At 45.1% G+C, this 25,359-nt stretch overlaps 1 protein-coding gene across 1 annotated transcript in view; it reads left to right on the top strand.

Moving 5' to 3' along the window:
- The window catches only part of LOC139450108 (chromosome-associated kinesin KIF4A-like), a 44,375-nt gene extending 19,765 nt beyond the window's left edge, over positions 1 to 24,610 (top strand). The window contains exons 12-28 of the mRNA XM_071231760.1: positions 325 to 430; positions 612 to 662; positions 1,298 to 1,486; positions 2,297 to 2,400; positions 3,298 to 3,442; positions 4,979 to 5,089; positions 6,153 to 6,353; positions 8,944 to 9,087; positions 9,653 to 9,756; positions 10,651 to 10,700; positions 13,312 to 13,391; positions 14,965 to 15,135; positions 15,766 to 15,855; positions 16,347 to 16,424; positions 17,374 to 17,487; positions 20,204 to 20,380; positions 22,031 to 24,610. Coding sequence (XP_071087861.1) covers positions 325 to 430; positions 612 to 662; positions 1,298 to 1,486; positions 2,297 to 2,400; positions 3,298 to 3,442; positions 4,979 to 5,089; positions 6,153 to 6,353; positions 8,944 to 9,087; positions 9,653 to 9,756; positions 10,651 to 10,700; positions 13,312 to 13,391; positions 14,965 to 15,135; positions 15,766 to 15,855; positions 16,347 to 16,424; positions 17,374 to 17,487; positions 20,204 to 20,380; positions 22,031 to 22,357 — 2,242 coding nt within the window. The 3' untranslated portion in view covers positions 22,358 to 24,610. The remainder of the gene's footprint in view (positions 1 to 324; positions 431 to 611; positions 663 to 1,297; positions 1,487 to 2,296; positions 2,401 to 3,297; positions 3,443 to 4,978; positions 5,090 to 6,152; positions 6,354 to 8,943; positions 9,088 to 9,652; positions 9,757 to 10,650; positions 10,701 to 13,311; positions 13,392 to 14,964; positions 15,136 to 15,765; positions 15,856 to 16,346; positions 16,425 to 17,373; positions 17,488 to 20,203; positions 20,381 to 22,030) is intronic.
- The last annotated feature ends 749 nt before the right edge of the window (positions 24,611 to 25,359 follow it).

The raw sequence follows: 25,359 nt of genomic DNA, 5'->3' as shown, positions 1-25,359 counted from the left end.
GTTCCTGAGTGTGTCTTGGACTAACAGACTAGTGTCCGTGTCTGTCCCTGAGTGTCTCAGACTAACAGACTAGTGTCCGTGTCTGTTCCCGAGTGTCTCGGACTAACAGACTTGTGTCCGTGTCTGTCCCTGAGTGTGTACACAGCAGGCTAAATGAGGAGGTAGAAATAACATGACCTTATGCTGACATAATCATGACTATTGATAACATATTTGATGTGGGATGTTGAAGTGTAGGATTCCTACCAGCAGAACTGAATGGAGTTGTGTTACTAGAAGCTGTTATAACTGTTTCTCTACTTCTCCCTACTCCCCGTTACACAGAGTGGACTTCGAGCTGCTGAGTCAGAGCATCGACGTAGACAACAACCCTCTGATGAAGGAGGAGTTGGAGAAGCTGCGGAGGCTGGCCGACAATGTCAGGACGGACGTGAGTAGCCGTTGCACCAGTACATCTACTGGTGGTCATGTGTACATGTAGGTGTATGATTTCAGTCATTAGTCAACCAAATACTGGTATATAATTCCTTGTCTCATAAGCTGTATTTGAATGGACACTGTTTTCTTGTATGGTTTTAAGAACTTGCAACAAATATTTCATTTTGTTTCAGTCAGAAGAAGAACGGAGTGATGACTTGATTGATGAACCCCTTGAGCCGGAGGTAGGTGTCAATGTGGGTTTCATTTGGGTATGGCAATGAAGTAGGGCCATTGTTAAACCCCTGCAGGAGTCACAGTTAATGGTATGCCTATTCTGATTGGCTACTTTATTCCAATCCCACCCAATCAAATATTTTAATATTCAGTTTATAAGGCAAAAGGAACTGGGTCCAAAGAAATGAACATAAAAGGTGATGATAATTAGAGTCTAACAGTTTGAAAAACATTTGTGACTGGGCCTCTTCTTAAGAGGTATATATTCAATCACAGCTGAGATAATTACAATTTGAATGTTTGAGTGAATGCTCCCGGCATAGAATAGGTCTTCAGCAACCCATTCTTGCCATAAAAGGTGACTATGCCTGTCGGAAGAGGCCACTAACGGCCTCGCTGACTTGGTTGATGCATGTCATCGTATCCCAATTGCTAGGATCGGTGCTCATGATGTCAATCACTGGATTGTCTCGTCCAGACTTATCGATCGTCATATAGCTGGAATATTGCTGAGTGCGGTGTTAAACAAACAAACAAACAGACCCTTTAAAGTTGTTTTTTTCCAAGAGTAATGAGCCCTGCAGTTTTCTGTATGGTAGGTCTGAGTGCAGGCATTCCGTCACTGTCTTGTTGTTGTTGGCAGGATGACGATGGTGAGCCACTGCCGTCAACGCCAGACAGCCGTGCAATATCTACACAGTACGCCTTGAAGCAGGCTCAGATGAACCGGGAGCTGCAGGAGCTAAACCGACTCCTGGCCAAGAAGGAGGAGCTGGCAACTCAGATGACAGACAATGATGGCAAGATGGAGGCCATGAAGATGCAGTATGAGGTCAGTTGAAAAGTTCAGTGTTCGAAATACGGTGGCCCTGGAGGTCAGTAGAACACCATGGTGGTAGACAGGTCAGTAGAACACCATGGTGGTAGACGGGGATAAGAGGTCAGTAGAACACCATGGTGTTCAGTGGTAGACAGGTTTTGGAGGTCAGTAGAACACCATGGTGTTCAGTGGTAGACAGGTTTTGGAGGTCAGTAGAACACCATGGTGTTCAGTGGTAGACATGTTTTGGAGGTCAGTAGAACATTGTGGTGTTCAGTGGTAGACGTGTTTTGGAGGTCAGTAGAACACCATGGTGTTCAGTGATAGACAGGTTTTGGAGGTCAGTAGAACACCGTGGTGGTAGATAAGTTTTGGAGGTCAGTAGAACACCATGGTGGTAGACAGGTTTTGGAGGTCAGTAGAACACCATGGTGGTAGACAGGTTTTGGAGGTAAGTAGAACACCATGGTGGTAGACAGGTTTTGGAGGTCAGTAGAACACCATGGTGGTAGACAGGTTTTGGAGGTCAGTAGAACACCATTGTGGTAGACAGGTTTTGGAGGTTTGTAGTTTCAACTTTTTATGGGTCCTTAATGCCTGCAGTAAATTTACGTGTTGATTTATTCGTCACAGTAAGCTTCTCAGTTTTTTTCTAAATAAGGGCCTGAAGAATTAAGTCAGGGCCTGGAGCTTCTGAAGTCTGTGGGTCCTGATGGCAGCCTGGCAATATTATTTATTTCAAACACTGCCTGTGAGAATGTATTTTAGACGTGTATGCCTGTTTGTCCTGTGAGAATTTATGCCTGTAGTCCTGTGTTCTAGCTCTCTGTGAAGGAACTGGAGACTGAAATTACAGACCTGCAGAAAGAGAAGGAGAATCTGTCCCACGCCCTGATGGATGCCAAGATGAACTCAGCTGCCAACAAGTAAGTCCTGAAGCCAGGAATGTGAAGAGTTTCCACACTTTGTGATCAGCTGTAGTGAAGAAGTAATGTTTGTTGAATTCTTCCTCAGAAACTGCTGGTGTCTGTTTGATATAAAAGCAACCGGCACTTGTCATTAGATTGTAGGTTTAGACTCTGTGTTGGACATTGCCGGTGTTCTTTACCCTGTCAGGGTTATGTTTCTGCTACTGATTGTGGTCAAATGCCGGTGGTCTATACAAGCCTTGTGTGTGCTGCTATAAATGCTGTTGGTCTATACAAGCCGTGTGTGTGTGCTGCTATAAATGCCGGTGGTCTATACAAGCCGTGTGTGTGCTGCTATAAATGCCGTTGGTCTATACAAGCCGTGTGTGTGTGCTGCTATAAAAGCTGTTGGTCTATACAAGCAGTGTGTGTGCTGCTATAAATGCTGTTGGTCTATACAAGCCGTGTGTGTGTGCTGCTATAAATGCCGGTGGTCTATACAAGCCTTGTGTGTGCTGCTATAAATGCCGGTGGTCTATACAAGCCTTGTGTGTGTGCTGCTATAAATGACGTTGGTCTATACAAGCCGTGTGTGTATGCTGCTATAAATGCCAGTGGTCTATACAAGCCATGTGTGTGCTGCTATAAATGCTGTTGGTCTATACAAGCCGTGTGTATGCTGCTATAAATGCCGGTGGTCTATACAAGCCATGTGTGTGCTGCTATAAATGCCGGTGGTCTATACAAGCCGTGTGTGTCTGCTGCTATAAATGCTGGTGGTCTATACAAGCCATGTGTGTGCTGCTATAAATGCTGGTGGTCTGTACAAGTTGTGTGTGCCTGCTCGAGTGCTTGCTTCCGTGAGTGCATGTGTTGCTGCTGCTGCTGGTCTATACAAGCTGTTTGTGTCCCCAGGGTCAGCGAGCAGCGGCGAAAGCGCCTTCAGGAGCTGGAGACTCAGATCGGGAAGCTGAAGAAGAAGATGGCGGAGCAGAGTAAGATGGTGAAACTGAAGGAGCAGACGGACAAGCATGTCTTCAAGCTCAACACAGACATCCAGGTACAACATGCCACAATAATGTTCTCTATCCACCAATTGGTCTGTCTTCCGACAGGATCTGTGTTGTTCTGACATATCTGTGTTGTGTCTGTCTACTGACATGTCTGTGTTGTGTCTGTCAACTGACATGTCTGTGCTGTGTCTGTCTACTGACATGTCTGTGTTGTGTCTGTCTACTGTCATGTCTGTGTTGCGTCTGTCTACTGATGTATCTGTGTTGCATCTGTCTACTGACATGTCTGTGCTGTGTCTGTCTACTGACATGTCTGTGCTGTGTCTGTCTAGGGACATGTTTGTGTTGTGTCTGTCTACTGATGTATCTGTGCTGTGTTTGTCTACTGACATGTCTGTGTTGCGTCTGTCTACTGATGTATCTGTGCTGTGTCTTCTACTGACATGTCTGTCCTGTGTCTGTCTACAGATTTGTCTGTGTTGCGTCTGTCTACTGACATGTCTGTGTTGCGTCTGTCTACTGATGTATCTGTGCTGTGTCTGTCTACTGTCATGTCTGTCTACTGTCATGTCTGTGCTGTGACTGTCTACTGTCATGTCTGTGCGGTGTCTGTCTACTGTCATGTCTGTGTTGCGTCTGTCTACTGATGTATCTGTGTTGCATCTGTCTACTGACATGTCTGTGCTGTGTCTGTCTACTGACATGTCTGTGCTGTGTCTGTCTAGGGACATGTTTGTGTTGCATCTGTCTACTGATGTATCTGTGTTGTGTCTGTCTACTGATGTATCTGTGTTGTGTCTGTCTACTGATGTATCTGTGTTGTGTCTGTCTACTGATGTATCTGTGTTGTGTCTGTCTACTGATGTATCCGTGTTGTGTCTGTCTACTGATGTATCCGTGTTGTGTCTGTCTACTGATGTATCCGTGTTGTGTCTGTCTACTGATGTATCTGTGTTGCGTATGTCTACTGATGTATCTGTGTTGTGTCTGTCTACTGATGTATCTGTGTTGTGTCTGTCTACTGATGTATCTGTGTTGTGTCTGTCTACTGATGTATCCGTGTTGTGTCTGTCTACTGATGTATCTGTGTTGTGTCTGTCTACTGATGTATCTGTGTTGTGTCTGTCTACTGATGTATCCGTGTTGTGTCTGTCTACTGATGTATCCGTGTTGTGTCTGTCTACTGATGTATCCGTGTTGTGTCTGTCTACTGATGTATCTGTGTTGCGTATGTCTACTGATGTATCTGTGTTGTGTCTGTCTACTGATGTATCTGTGTTGTGTCTGTCTACTGATGTATCTGTGTTGTGTCTGTCTACTGATGTATCTGTGTTGTGTCTGTCTACTGACATGTCTGTTGTGTCTGTCAACTGACATGTCTGTGCTGTGTCTGTCTACTGACATGTCTGTGCTGTGTCTGTCTACTGACATGTCTGTTGTGTCTGTCTACTGATGTATCTGTGTTGTGTCTGTCTACTGATGTATCTGTGTTGTGTCTGTCTACTGATGTACCTGTGTTGCATCTGTCTACTGATGTATCTGTGTTGCGTCTGTCTACTGATGTGCCTGTGTTGTGTTTGCAGTCCATGAAGCAACAGAGGGTGAAGCTGATGAAGCAGATCAAGGAAGATGCCGAGTTGTTCAGGAAGTGGAAGCAGCAGAAGGACAAGGAGGTGCTGCAGCTGCAGCAGAAGGTGGGTCACATCGCTCATCTGGGTCACATCGGTCATCTGGGTCACATCGGTCACCTGGGTCACATCGCTCATCTGGGTCACATCAGTCACAGGCATCTGGGTCACATCGGTCATCTGGGTCACATCAGTCACAGGCATCTGGGTCACATCAGTCACAGGCATCTGGGTCACATCAGGCACATGCATCTGGGTCACATCAGTCATCTGGGTCACATCGGTCGCATGCATCTGGGTCACATCGGTCGCATGCATCTGGGTCACATCTGTCACATGCATCTGGGTCACATCGGTCGCATGCATCTGGGTCACATTTGTCATCTGGGTCAGATCGGTCACATGCATCTGGGTCAGATCGGTCACATGCATCTGGGTCAGATCGGTCACATACATCTGGGTCACATTGGTCACAAGCATCTGGGTCACATCTGTTACAGGCATCTGCGTCACATCAGTCACATGCATCTGGGTCACATCGGTCACATGCATTTGGGTCACATCTGTCACATTCATATGGGTTACATCCGTCATCTGGGTCACATCGGTCGCATGCATCTGGGTCACATTTGTCATCTGGGTCAGATCAGTCACATGCATCTGGGTGAGATTGGTCACATGCATCTGGGTCAAATCGGTCACATACATCTGGGTCACATCGGTCACAGACATCTGGGTCACATATGTCACATGCATCTGGGTCACATCTGTCACATGCATCAGGGTCACATTGGCCACAAGCATCTGGGTCACATCTTTTACAGGCATCTGGGTCACATCAGTCACATGCATCTGGGTCACATCGGTCACATTCATATGGGTTACATCCGTCATCTGGGTCACATGCATCTGGGTCACATCTGTTCCATGCATCTGGGTCACATCGGTCACATGCATCTTGGTCACATCTGTCACAGGCATCTGGGTCACATCGGTCATCTGGGTCACATCGGGCACATGCACCTGGGTTACATCAGTCATCTAGGTCACATCAATCACATGCATCTGGGTCCAATCGATCACAGGCATCTGGGTCACATTAGTAGATCTGTCATCTTTCTGTCTCCAGGACCGCAAGCGTCAGTGTGAGATCCAGAAGATGCAGAAGACCCATGAGAAGCAGCAGACCGTCCTGCGGCGGAAGGCGGAGGAGGCAGCGGCAGCCAACAGGAGGCTGAAGGACGCCCTGGCACGGCAGAAGACGGTGATGGACGAGAGGAGTAAACAGCTGAACAAGTGTGACGGCAGCAGCATCGGCAACAGAGTCAGGGTCAGTATCTGGGTGCTGTATTTACTGGGAGATGGGTGCAATCATAAAGGGAGGGGCCAGTACATGGATGCTGTGTGAAAGGGAACGGCCAGTAGTTACTGGGCGGGGCCCCTAAGTGGGTGCTGTGTTAAAGGGAGGGGCCAGTAGTTACTGGGCGGGGCCCCTAAGTGGGTGCTGTGTTAAAGGGAGGGGCCAGTAGGTTGGTGTGGTGTTAAAGAGAGGGGCCAGTAGGTGGCTGTGGGGATAAAGGGAGGAGCCAGTAGGTGGGTGTGGGGATAAAGGGAGGAGCCAGTAGGTGGGTGTGGGGATAAAGGGAGGGGCCGGTAGGTGGGTGTGGGGATAAAGGGAGGGGGCGGTAGGTTGGTGTGAGGATAAAGGGAGGAGCTAGTAGGTGGGTGTGGGGATAAAGGGAGGCGTCAGTAGGTGGGTGTGGGGATAAAGGGAGGAGCCAGTAGGTGGGTGTGGGGATAAAGGGAGGGGCCGGTAGGTGGGTGTGGGGATAAAGGGAGGGGCTGGTAGGTGGGTGTGGGGGTAAAGGGAGGGGCCGGTAGGTGGGTGTGGGGATAAAGGGAGGAGCCAGTAGGTGGGTGTGAGGATAAAGGGAGGAGCTAGTAGGTGGGTGTGGGGATAAAGGGAGGAGCCAGTAGGTGGGTGTGGGGATAAAGGGAGGGGCCGGTAGGTGGGTGTTGGGATAAAGGGAGGGGCTGGTAGGTGGGTGTGGGGGTAAAGGGAGGGGCCGGTAGGTGGTTGTGGGGATAAAGGGAGGGGCCATTAGGTGGGTGTAGGGATAAAGAGAGGGGCCAGTAGGTGGGTGTGGAGATAAAGGGAGGGGCCGGTAGGTGGGTGTGGGGATAAAGGGAGGAGCCAGTAGGTGGGTGTGAGGATAAAGGGAGGAGCTAGTAGGTGGGTGTGGGGATAAAGGGAGGAGCCAGTAGGTGGGTGTGGGGATAAAGGGAGGTGCCGGTAGGTGGGTGTGGGGATAAAGGGAGGAGCTAGTAGGTGGGTGTGGGGATAAAGGGAGGGGCCGGTAGGTGGGTGTGGGGATAAAGGGAGGGGCCAGTAGGTGGCTGTGGGGATAAAGGGAGGAGTGAGTTGGTGGGTGTGGGGATAAAGGGAGGGGCTGGTAGGTGGGTTTGTGGATAAAGGGAGGGGCCGGTAGGTGGGTGTGGGGATAAAGGGAGGAGTCAGTAGGTGGGTGTGGGGATAAAGGGAGGAGCCAGTAGGTGGGGGTGGGGATAAAGGGAGGGGGCGGTAGGTGGGTGTGGGGATAAAGGGAGGAGTCAGTAGGTGGGGGTGGGGATAAAGGGAGGGCCGGTAGGTGGGTGTGTGGATAAAGGGAGGGGCCGGTAGGTGGGTGTGGGGATAAAGGGAGGAGTCAGTAGGTGGGTGTGGGGATAAAGGGAGGGGCTGGTAGGTGGGTGTGGGGATAAAGGGAGGAGCTAGTAGGTTGATGTGGGGATAAAGGGAGGGGGCGGTAGGTTGGTGTGAGGATAAAGGGAGGAGTCAGTAGGTGGGTGTGGGGATAAAGGGAGGGGCTGGTAGGTGGGTGTGGGGATAAAGGGAGGAGCTAGTAGGTGGGTGTGGGGATAAAGGGAGGGGGCGGTAGGTTGGTGTGAGGATAAAGGGAGGAGCTAGTAGGTGGGTGTGGGGATAAAGGGAGGGGGCGGTAGGTTGGTGTGAGGATAAAGGGAGGAGCTAGTAGGTGGGTGTGGGGATAAAGGGAGGCGTCAGTAGGTGGGTGTGAGGATAAAGGGAGGGGCTGGTAGGTGCGTGTCATGTTTTCTGGAAACAGGACAAGACAGTTGCTGAGTTGAATGTTTCCAGAGAAGTGATAGGCACAGGTCAGATTTGTGTTTTAGCTCACCTGACCTGAAAAATATTTATGGCCAGGTTATTATTTTGTTCTAAAGGTTATGAAGTTTGGTACATGTGTAGCTAATAATGCAGTCAAATATATTTTTGTTCCAATTTTTTTGCGATATGTTGAATTTGACCTTTGTAAATCGACCAATACTGAAAGCTGAAACTTCATATGGCCATGACTCAGCCATATATGTGTAATTAGTAGTAGTACTCCGGTATTACCATTTACAGCTATATTGTTTGTGTACTAGGTCAAATTTTGCCCTTTGCAATTTGACCATGCTCCTAAAATTCTCTCAAAGTGCATTTCCTTGTACTGAAAACACCATCTTCTCAGAAACTACTTGACAAATGAAGCAGTGTGAATCTGATTTTTAAATCTCTTAAATTACGGAACTGAGGAAGCTGAAGTTTGGTGTGTATGGTTCTCCTTGTGATTACACCATATTTTGTTCAAATCATTAGGATTTTACTGTGGTTTTTTTTGTGAAACAGTTGGAAATATTGTATGGCGTTAGACAAATTATTTGGATTTGGAATATTGTTAGTTTGTTGTTTCATATTTGTTGATATTTTTGTAGTATTTATCCTGAAACATTTTGAGTGGTAATGCTGACATCATTTTTTCTTTCATAAAGGGTGTGTCTTTGTTGCCATTGTCAACTGTTGACTACATATGATATATAGATAACATGGATGTAGATAACATGGATGTTGTGTATCACAGGCTTGGCTCAGCCAGGAGCTGGACGTCCGGGTCAGCATCCGAGAGGCCAAGTATCACCTGGACAGTCTACTGGCTGACCGCAAGACACTTGCTGCACAGCTGGCAGACCTGAAGGCCAAGCTCGACGATACACCCCCGAAGAAAGTGAGTACATTGCTCGCTAAATATCCTCAAATATGCATGCATTCGACATACCTGCAATATAATTGGGTGTTTGGTATTATAAATTTGTTGTCCTCTTGGTCCAGGAACATTTAAAATTAACACTGAGGATACTATCTTCCCAAGGTAAGGGAGTTACTTACCATAAAAGTCCAGTTTCCATCCTTGCTGAACTACGCTGGAATGTCGTTACTTGAGCGTAGCGCCTCCTGTGGCTATTACGGGTTATGTCCCTTCTATGTCCCTCCTATTGACCAATCAGATTCCACCTCTAATATCATTTGCATTGCTTCTAACAAAGTCAAGATGATCGATAATCTATTTTGTAAGAAAACGGGTCTTACCTCACAAAGTGCATCAAATCATTTGAGCACCTTGATTAAAAACATGAAAAGATTTGGAAAATATCTGTAGATGATATCTGATGTGAGGGTCCATCATCCATGTCCCTCGGGGATGGTGGACAACTGACACTGTAACCTGCATCCTGCTGAAGCTGTGTGTATTCCTGGATGAGGTTCAGTAACACATGTATCCTTCGTTGCAGAAAATGGCCTGGGTCAACTCTGAAGGATCAACCGAGGATGTTAGCTTTGAACAAGACAGTGTCATTTCACAAATAAAGGCTCTGGAAACAGAGATTGAGTTGAGGTATTCATCGTTGTAACCCGCAGGTGTTTAGTGAATTCAGGATCCAAATGTGACCCCGGTGATAATCAAAGTCTCCATACTTTCTTCATGAGATGATGTACAAATTCAGATTCACTAAATCACGAGGAAATGCTTAATCTTGATCTTAAGTCAATAACTTCAAGGTTAATGAAATACTGTTTAAGGCAGCATTAAACCCAACTCACTCACTCCCTCTGAGCCGTGGATGACTGGTGTGTTGCATCATCCATGTATCTTCATCAGAGTCTAGGTTTCCAAACAATCTCATTAAAACCAGGGGTCTGTTCCACAAAGCTGTCTTTGCACTGAAATGAACGTAACTCCCACACTTAAACATAGACTTACGACTGTTGTAGCTACAATCACTCTGTGGAACGGGGCCCTGATCCTCTACATCCACTACAATACCTCTCTGCATGAATATCTCACACCAGAGAACCCTGAGTGAACGCCCTATCCAAGTGAAGGATGTTGGGGCTCTGGAGCCAATCAGATGTCAGCTTACTAAAACAATTTGGCTCCATCACCTTGATTTGAAAATTGAGATTTTAACAGAAAAAACCCACATAACACAAGTGACAATGTGTTGGCATGTCCTTTATCAGTTACATTTGGATTACGTTTGTGTTTGAGATAAAGAAATCAGATATGTTGGTCTGAATGCTTTGTTATTTTGTTCCAAGAATTTAGAGAAGCTTGACACTGACTGGCTATTAGAAAACTCACCTTATGCGACCTACTATGAACTGTCCTTAGATCTTCACACATAGAAGTATCATATCATAGCTAAAGATCTGATTTTGATACGATTGGATTGACAAGTGATGATCTTACTCTGCTGAGAGCTTCATCTCTCTATGGTTTTATTTTCAGGAACATCCAGATATCAGATCTACAGCAAAAAATTGTGGACGCAGATCAAGGTAGGATATTTGCAGGATTTGTCAAGGCTCTCCCAGGATTTTATAGTTTAGAATATAACTGTGGAAGTTGCTTAGCTTAAATGTCCCAGTTTGTTGCTCACATCTACAGAACTGTATATGGTAAACATGGCCCTGATCCACAAAGCCATCATAGCCCTATGATTGTCATAGGTCTATGTTAAAGTATGGGAGTTATTATCTTCTTAGCGCTGTGATTGCTTTGTGGAATGGGGCAGATATAGTGAAGTGACCATCTTATAATATTAGAAGTAGTAGCTTCCCTAACCTGTTAGTTGTGACCTGAAAAACATTTTGCACAATGGGAGTATTATTAAAAGCATACATTTCCAATCATCCTGCAAGAGGCTTCATATGCAAACTCATGCATAAGTGTCAGGAAGGTTACTCCGGTTTAAGGGGTGGTAGGGACTGAGGGTAGCCTCGTGGTTGAAGTGTTCGTTCACCACGCCAAAGACCTGGTTCGATTACCCACATGGGTACAATGTGTAAAGCCCATTTCTGGTGTACAGTGTGTTGTGTTACAATAAGGAGGCAGTGTCTGTACAGTGTGTTGTGTTGCAGTGAGGTGACACTGTCTGTACAGTGTGTTGTGTTGCAGTAAGGGGACACTGTCTGTACAGTGTGTTGTGTTGCAGTAAGGTGACACTGTCTGTACAGTGTGTTGTGTTGCAGTAAGGGGATACTGTCTGTACAGTATGTTGTGTTGCAGTAAGGGGATACTGTCTGTACAGTATGTTGTGTTACAGTAAGGGGGACACTGTACAGTGTGTTGTGTTGCAGTAAGGGGACACTGTCTGTACAGTGTGTTGTGTTGCAGTAAGGGGATACTGTCTGTACAGTATGTTGTGTTGCAGTAAGGGGATACTGTCTGTACAGTATGTTGTGTTACAATAAGGGGATACTGTCTGTACAGTATGTTGTGTTGCAGTAAGGGGGACACTGTACAGTGTGTTGTGTTGCAGTAAGGTGACACTGTCTGTACAGTATGTTGTGTTGCAGTAAGGGGGGCACTGTCTGTACAGTGTGTTGTGTTGCAGTAAGGGGGACACTGTCTGTACTGTGTGTTGTGTTGCAGTAAGGGGGCACTGTCTGTACAGTGTGTTGTGTTACAATAAGGAGGCAGTGTCTGTACAGTGTGTTGTGTTGCAGTAAGGTGACACTGTCTGTACAGTGTTGTGTTGCAGTAAGGGGGCACTGTCTGTACAGTGTGTTGTGTTACAATAAGGGGGGCACTGTCTGTACAGTGTGTTGTGTTGCAGTAAGGGGGACACTGTACAGTGTGTTGTGTTGCAGTAAGGTGACACTGTCTGTACTGTGTGTTGTGTTGCAGTAAGGGGGACACTGTCTGTACAGTATGTTGTGTTGCAGTAAGGGGGACACTGTCTGTACAGTGTGTTGTGTTGCAGTAAGGGGGACACTGTACAGTGTGTTGTGTTGCAGTAAGGTGACACTGTCTGTACAGTATGTTGTGTTGCAGTAAGGGGGACACTGTCTGTACAGTGTGTTGTGTTGCAGTAAGGGGGACACTGTCTGTACTGTGTGTTGTGTTGCAGTAAGGGGACACTGTCTGTACTGTGTGTTGTGTTGCAGTAAGGGGGACACTGTACAGTGTGTTGTGTTGCAGTAAGGTGACACTGTCTGTACAGTGTGTTGTGTTGCAGTAAGGGGGACACTGTCTGTACAGTGTCTTGTGTTGCAGTAAGGGGATACTGTCTGTACAGTGTGTTGTGTTGCAGTAAGGGGGACACTGTCTGTACAGTGTGTTGTGTTGCAGTAAGGGGGACACTGTCTGTACAGTGTGTTGTGTTGCAGTAAGGGGACACTGTCTGTACAGTGTGTTGTGTTGCAGTAAGGGGATACTGTCTGTACAGTGTGTTGTGTTGCAGTAAGGAGGCAGTGTCTGTACAGTGTGTTGTGTTGCAGTAAGGGGACACTGTCTGTACAGTGTGTTGTGTTGCAGTAAGGGGGACACTGTCTGTACTGTGTGTTGTGTTGCAGTAAGGGGGACACTGTACAGTGTGTTGTGTTGCAGTAAGGTGACACTGTCTGTACAGTATGTTGTGTTGCAGTAAGGGGATACTGTCTGTACAGTGTGTTGTGTTGCAGTAAGGGGACACTGTCTGTACAGTGTGTTGTGTTGCAGTAAGGTGACACTGTCTGTACAGTATGTTGTGTTGCAGTAAGGGGACACTGTCTGTACAGTGTCTTGTGTTGCAGTAAGGGGATACTGTCTGTACAGTGTGTTGTGTTGCAGTAAGGGGGACACTGTCTGTACAGTGTGTTGTGTTGCAGTAAGGGGATACTGTCTGTACAGTGTGTTGTGTTGCAGTAAGGGGGACACTGTCTGTACAGTGTGTTGTGTTGCAGTAAGGGGGACACTGTCTGTACAGTGTGTTGTGTTGCAGTAAGGGGACACTGTCTGTACAGTGTGTTGTGTTACAGTAAGGGGACACTGTCTGTACAGTATGTTGTGTTGCAGTAAGGGGACACTGTCTGTACAGTGTGTTGTGTTGCAGTAAGGGGACACTGTCTGTACAGTGTGTTGTGTTGCAATAAGGAAGCATTGTCTGTACTGTGTGTTGTGTTGCAGACAGCAAGGGCAAGTCGGCCTGGGAGTCCCTGCACACCATGATGGAGGCCAAGTGTGGACTCAAATGGCTACTGGAGCAGGTAAATCCCTCATCTTCATATCTGGTGCTCACACAAACACACACATGCCCATGGGTTTCACTAACCCAAATACACACATGCCCGTGGGTTTCACTAACACAATCTCACACATGCCCATGGGTTTCACTAGCACAAATACGCACATGCCCGTGGGTTTCACTAACAAACACACATGCCCATGGGTTTCATGAACACAAATACGCACATGCCTGTGGGTTTCACTAGCACAAACACACACATGCCCATGGGTTTCACTAGCACAAATACGCACATGCCCATGGGTTTCACAAACACATATGCCCGTGGGTTTCACTAACACAAATACGCACATGCCCATGGGTTTTACTAGCACAAATACGCACATGCCCATGGGTTTCACTAGCACAAATACGCACATGCCCATGGGTTTCACTAGCACAAATACGCACATGCCCATGGGTTTCACTAACACAAATACGCACATGCCCATGGGTTTCACTAGCACAAATACGCACATGCCCATGGGTTTCACTAACACAAATACGCACATGCCCATGGGTTTCACTAGCACAAATATGCACATGCCCATGGGTTTCACTAACACAAATAAGCACATGCCCATGGGTTTCACTAGCACAAACACACACATGCCCATGGGTTTCACTAGCACAAATACGCACATGCCTGTGGGTTTCACTAACACAAATACGCACATGCCCATGGGTTTCACTAGCACAAATACGCACATGCCCATGGCTTTCACTAACACAAATACGCACATGCCCATGGGTTTCACTAGCACAAATACGCACATGCCTGTGGGTTTTACTAACACAAACACACAGATGCCCATGGGTTTTACTAACACAAATACACACATGCCTGTGGGTTTCACTAACACAAATACGCACATGCCCGTGGGTTTCACAAACACAAATACGCACGTCTGTGGGTTTCACAAACACAAATACGCACATGCCCATGGGTTTCACTATCACAAATACGCACATGCCCATGGGTTTCACTAACACAAATACGCACATGCCTGTGGGTTTCACAAACACATATGCCCGTGGGTTTCACTAGCACAAATACGCACATGCCCGTTGGTTTCACTAGCACAAATACGCACATGCCAGTGGGTTTCACTAGCACAAATACGCACATGCCCGTGGGTTTCACTAACACAAATATGCACATGCCAGTGGGTTTCACTAGCACAAATACACACATGCCCGTGGGTTTCACTAACACAAATATGCACATGCCTGTGGGTTTCACTAGCACAAATACACACATGCCCATGGGTTTCACTAGCACAAATACGCACATGCCAATGGGTTTCACAAACACATTTGCCCGTGGGTTTCACTAACACAAATATGCACATGCCCGTGGGTTTCACAAACACATATGCCGGTGGGTTTCACTAACACAAATACACACATGGGTTTCACTAAAGTGCTTAATGTCTGGTTACACTATACTTTTGTATCGAATTGATGTAGCCACAATACCAAGATAAATAGCTGACGACAGTGAATGGTCTTTATAGGTTGACAATGGTTTGTTATTGTGTATGTTTCCCTTCTAGGCCGTGTCAGCAAAGGCCGACATCTCCATCACCAAGACTGAGCTGAAGGAGGCAAATGCATCAAACGAGGACTCGAGTCAGGCAGCCGAGCAGATGGAAGACCACATCACCAAGCTAAGGAAACAATACGACTCCAAGATGACCATACTGCAGAGGGAGCATGAGTCCAAGGTGGGCGGATCAGTACGGGGAGACTGATGGTGGATCAGTACGGGGAGATTGAGGTGGTTGGATCAGTACGGGGAGATTGAGGTGGTTGGATCAGTACGGGGAGATTGAGGTGGTTGGATCAGTACGGGGAGATTGAGGGGTGGATCAGTATGGGGAGATTGAGGGGTGGATCAGTACGGGGAGATTGAGGGGTTTATCAGTACGGGGAGATTGAGGTGGGAGGATCAGAACGGGGAGATTGAGCGGTAGATCAGTACGGGGAGATTGAGGTGGTTGGATCAGTACGGGGAGATTGAGGGGTGGATCAGTATGGGGAGATTGAGGTGGGTGGATCAGTATGGGGAGATTGAGGTGGGTGGATCAGTATGGGGAGATTGAGGTGGGAGGATCAGAACGGGGAGATTGAGGGGTGGATCAGTACGGGGAGATTGAGGGGTGGATCAGTACGGGGAGATTGGGTGCCAAAGGAGACCATGGAGACGGCAGTGTTGAGGATGTGGAGAACTGGTAGTTGTATTGATTAATATTGGTAACAGGTAAAGTTTGGATTCGTGGTATTTGTATATGAAGTAGGTATTGGTGGATGTGTTGTCTCAAGGTGTGTTCAGTACTTGTGTGTCTGTGTTACAGGTACTGTTCTTGCTGAAGAAACTCAACTCTGTGTCTGGTAATGCCAACATGTCTGCAGACCAGGACACAAGGGAGAGACTAGAATTCCAGGTAACAGTCCTTAAATTTGATACATGTTCTTTTATGTTCAGAGTCCATTGTCAGTCAGTTAACTGATATTTGTAACATTTGTTACAATTGATCACTTTCTAAATGGCATTGCTATTCATAGATTTCAACCAAATCGAGCCATGCCAATTAACACTTGTCAAAGTATGTGATATAGACTACCAGTTGTCGGGCTTTCATTTTAATGGAACCCTCGGTTGCTGAGTGGGTTAGATCGCTAACTTTGTGTGCTGGTGATTAGGTGCCTCAGTCTAGCAGTGTGGGTTCGATTCCCGGATGGGAGACAACCCCCAAAAGTACAAGAATCTGTACTTTACTAAGAAAGTGTTATCCCAAATATAACATTAGTTACAACTAATATGCTGTTCAAAGCTGCATTTCACCAAACTCACTCATTCCTCTATCAACATAATTTGGATGAAGTATTGCTGTTGTCCTACACACACCTGTAGTAAGAATGTCTGATGTTCCAGGAAAAGACCATCGACTCCCTCAGTGAACTCAGCGACAGGCTGCAGCAGGTTACAGAGGAAAATGAAGGCCTTAAGAAGGTAGCAGTGCACTCTCTCTCACATGAAACATTGTAGGTCCTCCTAGACAGAGACTGCCCCGTGCCTCCCACTAGGAGATGAAGTGGTCAACATGGGTAGCTGAGGATGTTCAGCGTTAGAAATTGGCACTAGTTTTGTAGTCCTTGCCAAACTGCCCAGTATTTAGGTATCAATGGACGACTAGTGAAAATTTCCTATTTTTAAGGGTTTTGCTATATGTTATCATTATAAGGACTAGTGGACTAAAAATGTTAGTTTCTGTCTCTGGTGTTGGTTGATAGCCTCTGGAAAACCAGAGCCAAAGCAGAGGCAAATATTTACTTCAGCAGTTTATGTTTCAAACAAGACATTGGCCCGCTCACTCTCCGATGTTTTCTCCACATTCTATGTCGTAATTAATGAATAAACCTTCTGAGTCAACAAAACTATCTCCGAACTTGAGGGGGGCACGGGGGGCCCAATCGTCTAAGGCGCCGCGATTCGCTGTGCAGAGTTGCGTCCCTTGGGCACGCCAGAAACCTATGATTGTGGGTTCGAATCCTGGTTCGCCCCGATTATGTTTCTAGGTTTGTCAGCACCATACCCGTGCTCGTGGGTTTTCACCGAAGTGGTAAACGTCTGAGACCTGCATCACTTCAGGCTTTCCTCCCACATTAAGCTGACACGCCGTGATATAACTGGAAAAGCGGCGTTAAACCCAACTCACTCACTCACTCAGAACTTGAGATAGGTGGCAAAATTGTATCTTGCGTTTAATTACTTAAGTGTTTGGACCTTCTGATCAATCTTTGATTATTTCAGTTTATGAAAACACTGCTATGATTGGGGGTTGAATCACTGGGTTTGAGATTGGCTGGTAGGTAGGCTGGGTTTTACAGTGAAGACATTGCTGCAACCTCAGCTCAGATTAGGAATTGTGACAGTTAGCATGTGTTGTTATTATCGGCAGCAACTGACGCGGGCGATGTACCAGGGCAAGCACATGGCTCTCATGCCCAGCATATCAGAACCCGGGTCCTCTCCATTCCTCACCCCCGTCCTCAAGCCCAAGACAAAGCAGAAGGTGAGTGACAGCATTGTCATATGACCCTCGTCCAGTGAGTTGTGGATAGTCTTGCTTTGTGTGATATGTACATTGTCATGTGACCATGGTCCAGTGAGTTGTGGATAGTCTTGCTTTGTGTGATATGTACATTGTCATATGACCCTTGTCTAGTTAGTTGTGGATAGTCTTGCTTTGTGTGATATGTACATTGTCATATGACCCTCGTCCAGTGAGTTGTGGATAGTCTTGCTTTGTGTGATATGTACATTGTCATGTGACCCTCGTCCAGTCAGTTGTGGATAGTCTTGCTTTGTGTGATATGTACATTGTCATATGACCCTCGTCCAGTGAGTTGTGGATAGTCTTGCTTTGTGTGATATGTACATTGTCATATGACCCTCGTCCAGTTAGTTGTGGATAGTCTTGCTTTGTGTGATATGTACATTGTCATGTGACCCTTGTCTAGTTAGTTATGGATAGTCTTGCTTTGTGTGATATGTACATTGTCATGTGACCCTTGTCTAGTTAGTTGTGGATAGTCTTGCTTTGTGTGATATGTACATTGTCATATGACCCTCGTCCAGTTAGTTGTGGATAGTCTTGCTTTGTGTGATATGTACATTGTCATGTGACCCTCGTCCAGTGAGTTGTGGATAGTCTTGCTTTGTGTGATATGTACATTGTCATGTGACCCTCGTCTAGTTAGTTGTGGATAGTCTTGCTTTGTGTGATATGTACATTGTCATGTGACCCTCGTCCAGTTAGTTGTGGATAGTCTTGCTTTGTGTGATATGTACATTGTCATGTGACCCTCGTCCAGTCAGTTGTGGATAGTCTTGCTTTGTGTGATATGTACATTGTCATGTGACCCTCGTCTAGTTAGTTGTGGATAGTCTTGCTTTGTGTGATATGTACATTGTCATATGACCCTCGTCCAGTGAGTTGTGGATAGTCTTGCTTTGTGTGATATGTACATTGTCATATGACCCTCGTCAAGTGAGTTGTGGATAGTCTTGCTTTGTGTGATATGTACATTGTCATGTGACCCTCGTCCAGTTAGTTGTGGATAGTCTTGCTTTGTGTGATATGTACATTGTCATGTGACCCTTGTCTAGTTAGTTGTGGATAGTCTTGCTTTGTGTGATATGTACATTGTCATATGACCCTGGTCCAGTTAGTTGTGGATAGTCTTGCTTTGTGAGTCAGGTACATTTTATTCATATCTTGATCATATTTCCTTGGCTGAAACTGTATTGTATTGTTAGTCAGAAGCTAATTTAATGTCATGGAGTAACCTAGCAGTCACAACATTTATGTACTTGATAGTTGCATGTATGCAGTTTATTGGCTGTTGTGTATGAACACAAAACTTGAAGTCATTTTGTGACTGTCACATGACCTATGATACTGAGATGTCAGTCACAAAGTGACCAAAGCCAGTCATACAAAACTGATGTTTCATCTGGGAATGTCCCATCTGGCATTCACTTGCCTTGGCTGTCTCATCTAACATTGTCTCGATATTATATCTGTTAGGGTGTCTCATCTAACATTGTCTCGATATTATATCTGTTAGGGTGTCTCATCTAGCAGTGTCTTGATATTATATCTGTTAGGGTGTCTCATCTAGCAGTGTCTCGGTATTATATCTGTTAGGGTGTCTCATCTAGCAGTGTCTCGGTATTATATCTGTTAGGGTGACTCATCTAGCAGTGTCTCGGTATTATATCTGTTAGGGTGTCTCATCTAGCAGTGTCTCGGTATTATATCTGTTAGGGTGTCTCATCTAGCATTGTCTCGGTATTATATCTGTTAGGGTGTCTCATCTAGCAGTGTCTCGGTATTATATCTGTTAGGGTGTCTCATCTAGCAGTGTCTCGGTATTATATCTGTTAGGGTGTCTCATCTAGCAGTGTCTCGGTATTATATCTGTTAGGGTGTCTCATCTAGCAGTGTCTCGGTATTATATCTGTTAGGGTGTCTCATCTAGCAGTGTCTCGGTATTATATCTGTTAGGGTGTCTCATCTAGCAGTGTCTCGATATTATATCTGTTAGGGTGTCTCATCTAGCAGTGTCTCGGTATTATATCTGTTAGGGTGTCTCATCTAGCAGTGTCTCGGTATTATATCTGTTAGGGTGTCTCATCTAGGATTGTGTTATTTAGGGTGTCTCATCTAGGATTGTGTTATTTAGGGTGTCTTATCTAGCAGTGTCTTGGTATATCTGTTAGGGTGTCTCATCTAGGATTGTGTTATTTAGGGTGTCTCATCTAGGATTGTGTTATTTAGGGTGTCTTATCTAGCAGTGTCTCGGTATATCTGTTAGGGTGTCTCATCTAGGATTGTGTTATTTAGGGTGTCTCATGGAGGATAAGCTGTCATATAGCTTGAATACTGCTGAGTCTGGCATTAAATAACAAACTTTATAGAGGATTTTTTCATCTAAAGACTCTCGGAGGATTGTCTCATCTAGAATTGTCTCATCTAGAGTGTATCATAGAGGATTGTCTCATCTAGAGTTGTCTCATCTTGAGCATCTCATGGAGGATTGTCTCATCTTGAGCGTCTCATAGAGGATTGTCTAACCTAGAGCATCATGGAGGATTGTTTCATCTAGAGTGTCTCATAGAGGATTGTCTAACTTAGAGCATCTCATGGAGGATTGTCTCATCAAGAGTGTCTCATGGAGGATTGTCTCATCTAGAGTGTCTCATCTGGTGGTCACATGTTTCAGAAGTCGACAGCGGCAGCAGAGAACCAGGCAGCTCTGACGTATGATGAATTCATGGATGAGTGGGATGACGATGTCGTGGTGGAAGATGACACTAGCGACGAGGACTGGACGCGAACCCCCATCTTCAAAGCAAAAGCCAAGGCAAAGAAAACAACCAAACAGACAAAAGGAAGGAAGGTAAGATTTCAAGGTCATGGTCGCGAACCTGTGCAGTGGGGCTCTCGTCACATGTGAATGAACTACCACAAACTGATAGCGGTCATTAGCAGTGCAAGGGTTAAAAAATACCAAATTATATAGTTCTGCCAAATTTTACTGAATTTATTACCTTGATTTGGGGCAAGTACATTTTAAAATAGGGCAAATAAGAATGTTGGTGATACTTGTCCTTGGTCAAGTAACAGTTTTCATAAGTTTTCAAACCCTGCAGTGATACAAACAAGTGCCACCAAGGGAGCTAACTCTGGTGAGTTGGGAACCTATTGAAGGCTTTCATTTGTTAAAAAATGTGGCTGGGTAGCCTAGTTGTAAGGGTGTTCCCTCGTGACACTGCAGCCCTGGTTTGGATTCCCCATGAGTACAGTGTGTGAAGATCCCAGTAACTATGCTTATCGTTACGGGCGACTGAACTGGTTCAGGTGGTAAGGCTGTGTTGATTCTGGCAGTTCTGATTGGTCGAGAGCTCCCAGAAACTTGCATATATATTCAATAAGTGCATCATTAATGCACATTTTCCTGGAAGTGACGGTACTACTTTCCAAATGACATCGACCTTGTTTACGTCCATAAATAGCTTGATGACAAAAATTCCCTTCCGGAATGCCAACCGATTTTTCGTATAAGTTCCAATTAATATTTTAATTTTTTGTGCATGCAATTAAGTGTAACTGTCACGAAGGAACAAATTGATAAATTATCGCTACAATATACGTGACATACTTATTACTTGCTCACCAAACTACCTACACATCCCTTGATTCCTCAAACGTCAACTGTCCTGACACTAGACGTCAAGTGCCAGCCGCCACATTTCCAATGCAGACTAAAACTTTTAGGCCCAGATGTCCCCAGCAGGCTTGTAAATCACTTTCTGCTTCTCATGGCAATTTGACTACATCGAATTTTGAAAACTGTATGACATAGCGTTTAACTTGTATTTATGTATTCTTGGACGTGTTACGATGTGCAGCAGACTTGTCAACAAACCTGATAAATAGAGTAAATATGTCAGATAAAACCTATTTTTTAATTTAAGAAATTGTTCTTTTTATTTTCTGTGCATGCATTGAAGTTTAACAATCACAAATGTTTCGTTAAATTTCTCTGCTAAGCTACGCGATTTTATCAAATTTGTGACTTTTATTCTTCTATGCATGGCCAAAAAATGAAAAACGGTTCTTGAATAACCTCAAGGCTGGGGGGCGGTGCTCATTATATCCACAATGTTGTTGATAATACCAAGCACTTGGTTCTAGCCCCGATTCCGGGTAGAATAGGTCTTCAGCAACACATGCTTGCAGTAAAAGGCGACTATGCTTGTCGTAAAAGGCGACTAACGGGATCGGGTGGTCAGGCTCGCTGACTTAATTGATGCACGTCATCGATCCCAATTGCGTGGAACGATGCTCATATTAATCACTGGATTGTCTGGTTCAGACTCGATTATTTACAGACCGCCGTCATATAGCTGGAATATTGCTGAGTGCGGCATTAAACAACAAACCAAACCAAAACCACAGCCCGCTGTGATATAAATAGAAATCACTGACTGCAACGTAAAACAACAGAATCTATAACACGCTGTCATGTCTTCCCTTGTGTTGCCAGGCAACTTCCCAGTCTTCACTCAACAGCACCTTCAGTTTTGATGAGGACAAGCCCAAGACCAGTGAAGATACGCCGGTAGATGTTCAACAGCTCAAGACAGGCAAGTCTCGGCGAATCTTCCAGGCCATCGAGTCCACGGACAACACAACGCGCAGCTCCGATGAATTTGAGAAGCCAAAGCCCAGGGCATCGCTGGTGACAAAACGAGGCAGTGAACCCAGCGACGGCGATGACAGCATCCGCTCCACCACGCTGGGCGGCGGGGTGAAGAAGAAGAGGAAGCTTCACAACTCTAACAGATCGAGTCTGTTTACACCCCTGGCATGAACTGCTGTCAAGACTGCTACAAATATGTTGTTTCCCTGACAACAAGTAGGTCATGAAAACACCTTCCAGGAGAACAGTGATCAGCATGGAGACTAACATCTTCCCGAGGCAAGAGAGTTAACTGACTGTATAGTCCAGTTTCCATCCTTGCCAAACTAGGCTGGTATTATGGAGTTACATTTTGGCTGGACTAACGAGTCTATGCATAGTCCATTAAAAAAAGTGCAACAAAATCGAAATCCTGTTTGTAAACTGTCATGCAGATTTCGGTCGATTGCAGAATTTGCAAAGCATGTGCACCACCAACTCGTCGTCAACAGATATTTTCCAAATCTTTTCATGTTTTTAATCAAGGTGCTGACATGATTTGATGCACTTCGCGATGTAAGATCCGTTTCATCACAGTATATCTTGATCATCGATCAGATCGATGTCAGTTAACACTCATCCCTCTGGAAGATGGGAGACTAAGTTTACGATCAATGCTGAGCATAATATATTACCATCAGTATAGCTGCGTATTTCTGGGAGAACATGCAATGTCTAAATTTGTTGTGGTCCCTCAATGTGATTCTCTTCCATCGTGGAAACTTTGACAACTTTATGTTCTACCAACATGAACACAATCCTACACGGAAGGAAGCAGATTTCATGTTCAGCAGAACTTGAACAAGTTCATCTCTGAGTAAATGATCTGGTTTGATGAGTTGATTTCATTGAATAATGATCTGGAAACATACTATCTTTTAGATGCTGAAGGACTGGATAGCTGTGTAATGCAGACCTTATGTAGACGCTGGTTACGGTGTAGAACACATTAACAGATAAGTGAAGTAGCGCTGGGACGGGTAACTCAGATACTCGGGTCGGGTTGGTCCTGAGTAGGACCTGGGTACCAACAGGACTTCTCGGACCCGTGTTTGGTCATGTGATATATTGTTTAATGAAAAAAACTCACTATAGCTCAGTGGTTACACTACAAGCCGCTTATGTTAGCATTTCTTTCTGGCGATGCACACATTCCTTTTGACTTGTATATGTTTGAGTAAAGATAAAGCTTGAGTCAACTTCAGTGTATGCATGATCTGATCGTTTGATACATATGTCTGAATAGTTTTTGCCAGGGCTGCGGTAAAACTATTCCCAATCAGACATTTTGTTACCAACTACAGCGGGTACCCGGGTAGGGTAGGGTAGGGTAGGGTAAAATGGGGTAGGGTACCCGGGTAGTAAATTTGGACTTGTCCCAGCATTAAGGTGAAGGTATGCTTACAGCTATCTTTTGAAGTGCTGTTATATAAATGTTACAGGAAAAAAGTATTGCTTTTTTTATAGGTTCGCAGGTTTTCGTACCACTTAAACAGTGTCTACTGCAGTGTTGAAATGGTCAACTGTAAACAGTTTCATGTGAAATTTGTATCTACTGCAGTGTTGAAATGTATACTATAAACAGTTTCATGTGAAATTTGAATCGGTTGTGCTGTTCAATATGATTTATCATGACATATATCTCACCAATATGAAGATATCGACTTATTTTACATTTTGACTGTCATCGGCGTTATGTATACCGGTAAGACTGATGACATTATTCCAGTCACTGAAATATACGCCTTGTACATACGTCAATCACACATTATCACCTTGTGTCTGTAATTTATGAGGAATGGGTGCTTTTGTCTCATGAAATCTACTTTTTTCATTTCTAATTGTAACATCTGTTTGTAAATATGTACAGGATTATTTGCTGAATGAAACACAAACGTTCACAACTCACGAGGGACATTTGTGGCTAAGTGGTGTAAGGCAATACAATTCGCTGTGCAGAGTTGCATCCCTTAGTTGTGTCAGGATCCACAAGTGATGGGTTGAAATCTCAGATTTGCCCCAACTGTCACTGGTGTGTCCGCACCATTCCCTCCTCCTCGTGGCTTCCTCAGTGGTGGTAAACACCTCTGCCCTGCGTCACTCTGGACTCCCTCCCACATTAGACTGACACACCAAGATACTGTTCACAATAGCATTAAACCAACTCACAACTCAAGTCTTGCCACTCTGCTGTCAACAATAATTGTGTCATTCCTTAACCCAGATACTGTGGTTAAGGGGTAGCCCAGTCTTTAAAGCGTTTGCTCATCACACCGAAGGCCCGGGTTCAATTCCCCACATGGGTACAATGTGTGAAGCCCATTTCCGGTGTCCCCAGCCATGATATTGCTAAAAGCAAAACTATACTGACTCACTCATATAATAGGAGTGGTGTATTTGACATTGCATCTTTGTCTGTTGTCCTGTCGGTCTTTCTTCTGTCTGTAACTTCTATCCGGTATCATGGTTTGCGTGTCACATTTAGATGTAAATATTGATATGATTGTACAGACAACCATGAATAAAACCAATGCTTCCAGCAGATCATTCACTTTGTCATCTTGTAAACTGGTAAGTTAGGCACAAGCCCCACGTGAAACAGCCGGTCTGTGTGATATGCTGGACAACCTGCAGACTGGAGGAACCAATGCTGACATACTTGAAAGCAATGTTAGAAATTGAAAGTCCTGTAGTCCAACTCCTTGCCAAACTGACCTATAGTTAAGGTATCATAAGGACTAGTAGAAATTTGCCTTTTTTTAAGGGGTTTGTTATATGTTATCATTATAAAGACTAGTGGACTAAAACTGTTAGTTTCTATCGCTGGAAAGGCATCTCCATCATAAGTATTCATATGAAAGCATACCGTATATGACTGTTGATAAGCCAAATTTCGAGATCTAAACCAAAGATTCTGTAGAAAGGGATCAGCTTATGTAAACATTAACCTCTTTTTCTGAAAAAACTACTTCGTATTGCTCCAGGTGAATGTAGCAAATGGCAGACAGTCATACCGGAAGACACTGACTTCTCCATGTTCTCAGATCTACAACGTATTGCTCCAGGTGAATGTTGCAAATGGCAGACAGTCATACCGGAAGACACCGACTTCTCAGATCTACAACGTATTGCTC

This window comes from Haliotis cracherodii, unplaced genomic scaffold (assembly GCF_022045235.1).
Source record: "Haliotis cracherodii isolate W230 unplaced genomic scaffold, xgHalCrac1.p SCAF_8, whole genome shotgun sequence".
Taxonomy (NCBI): Eukaryota; Metazoa; Mollusca; class Gastropoda; order Lepetellida; family Haliotidae; genus Haliotis; species Haliotis cracherodii.
The sequence above is the reverse complement of the archived record's forward strand: the minus strand, read 5'-3'. Positions and strand labels throughout refer to the sequence as shown.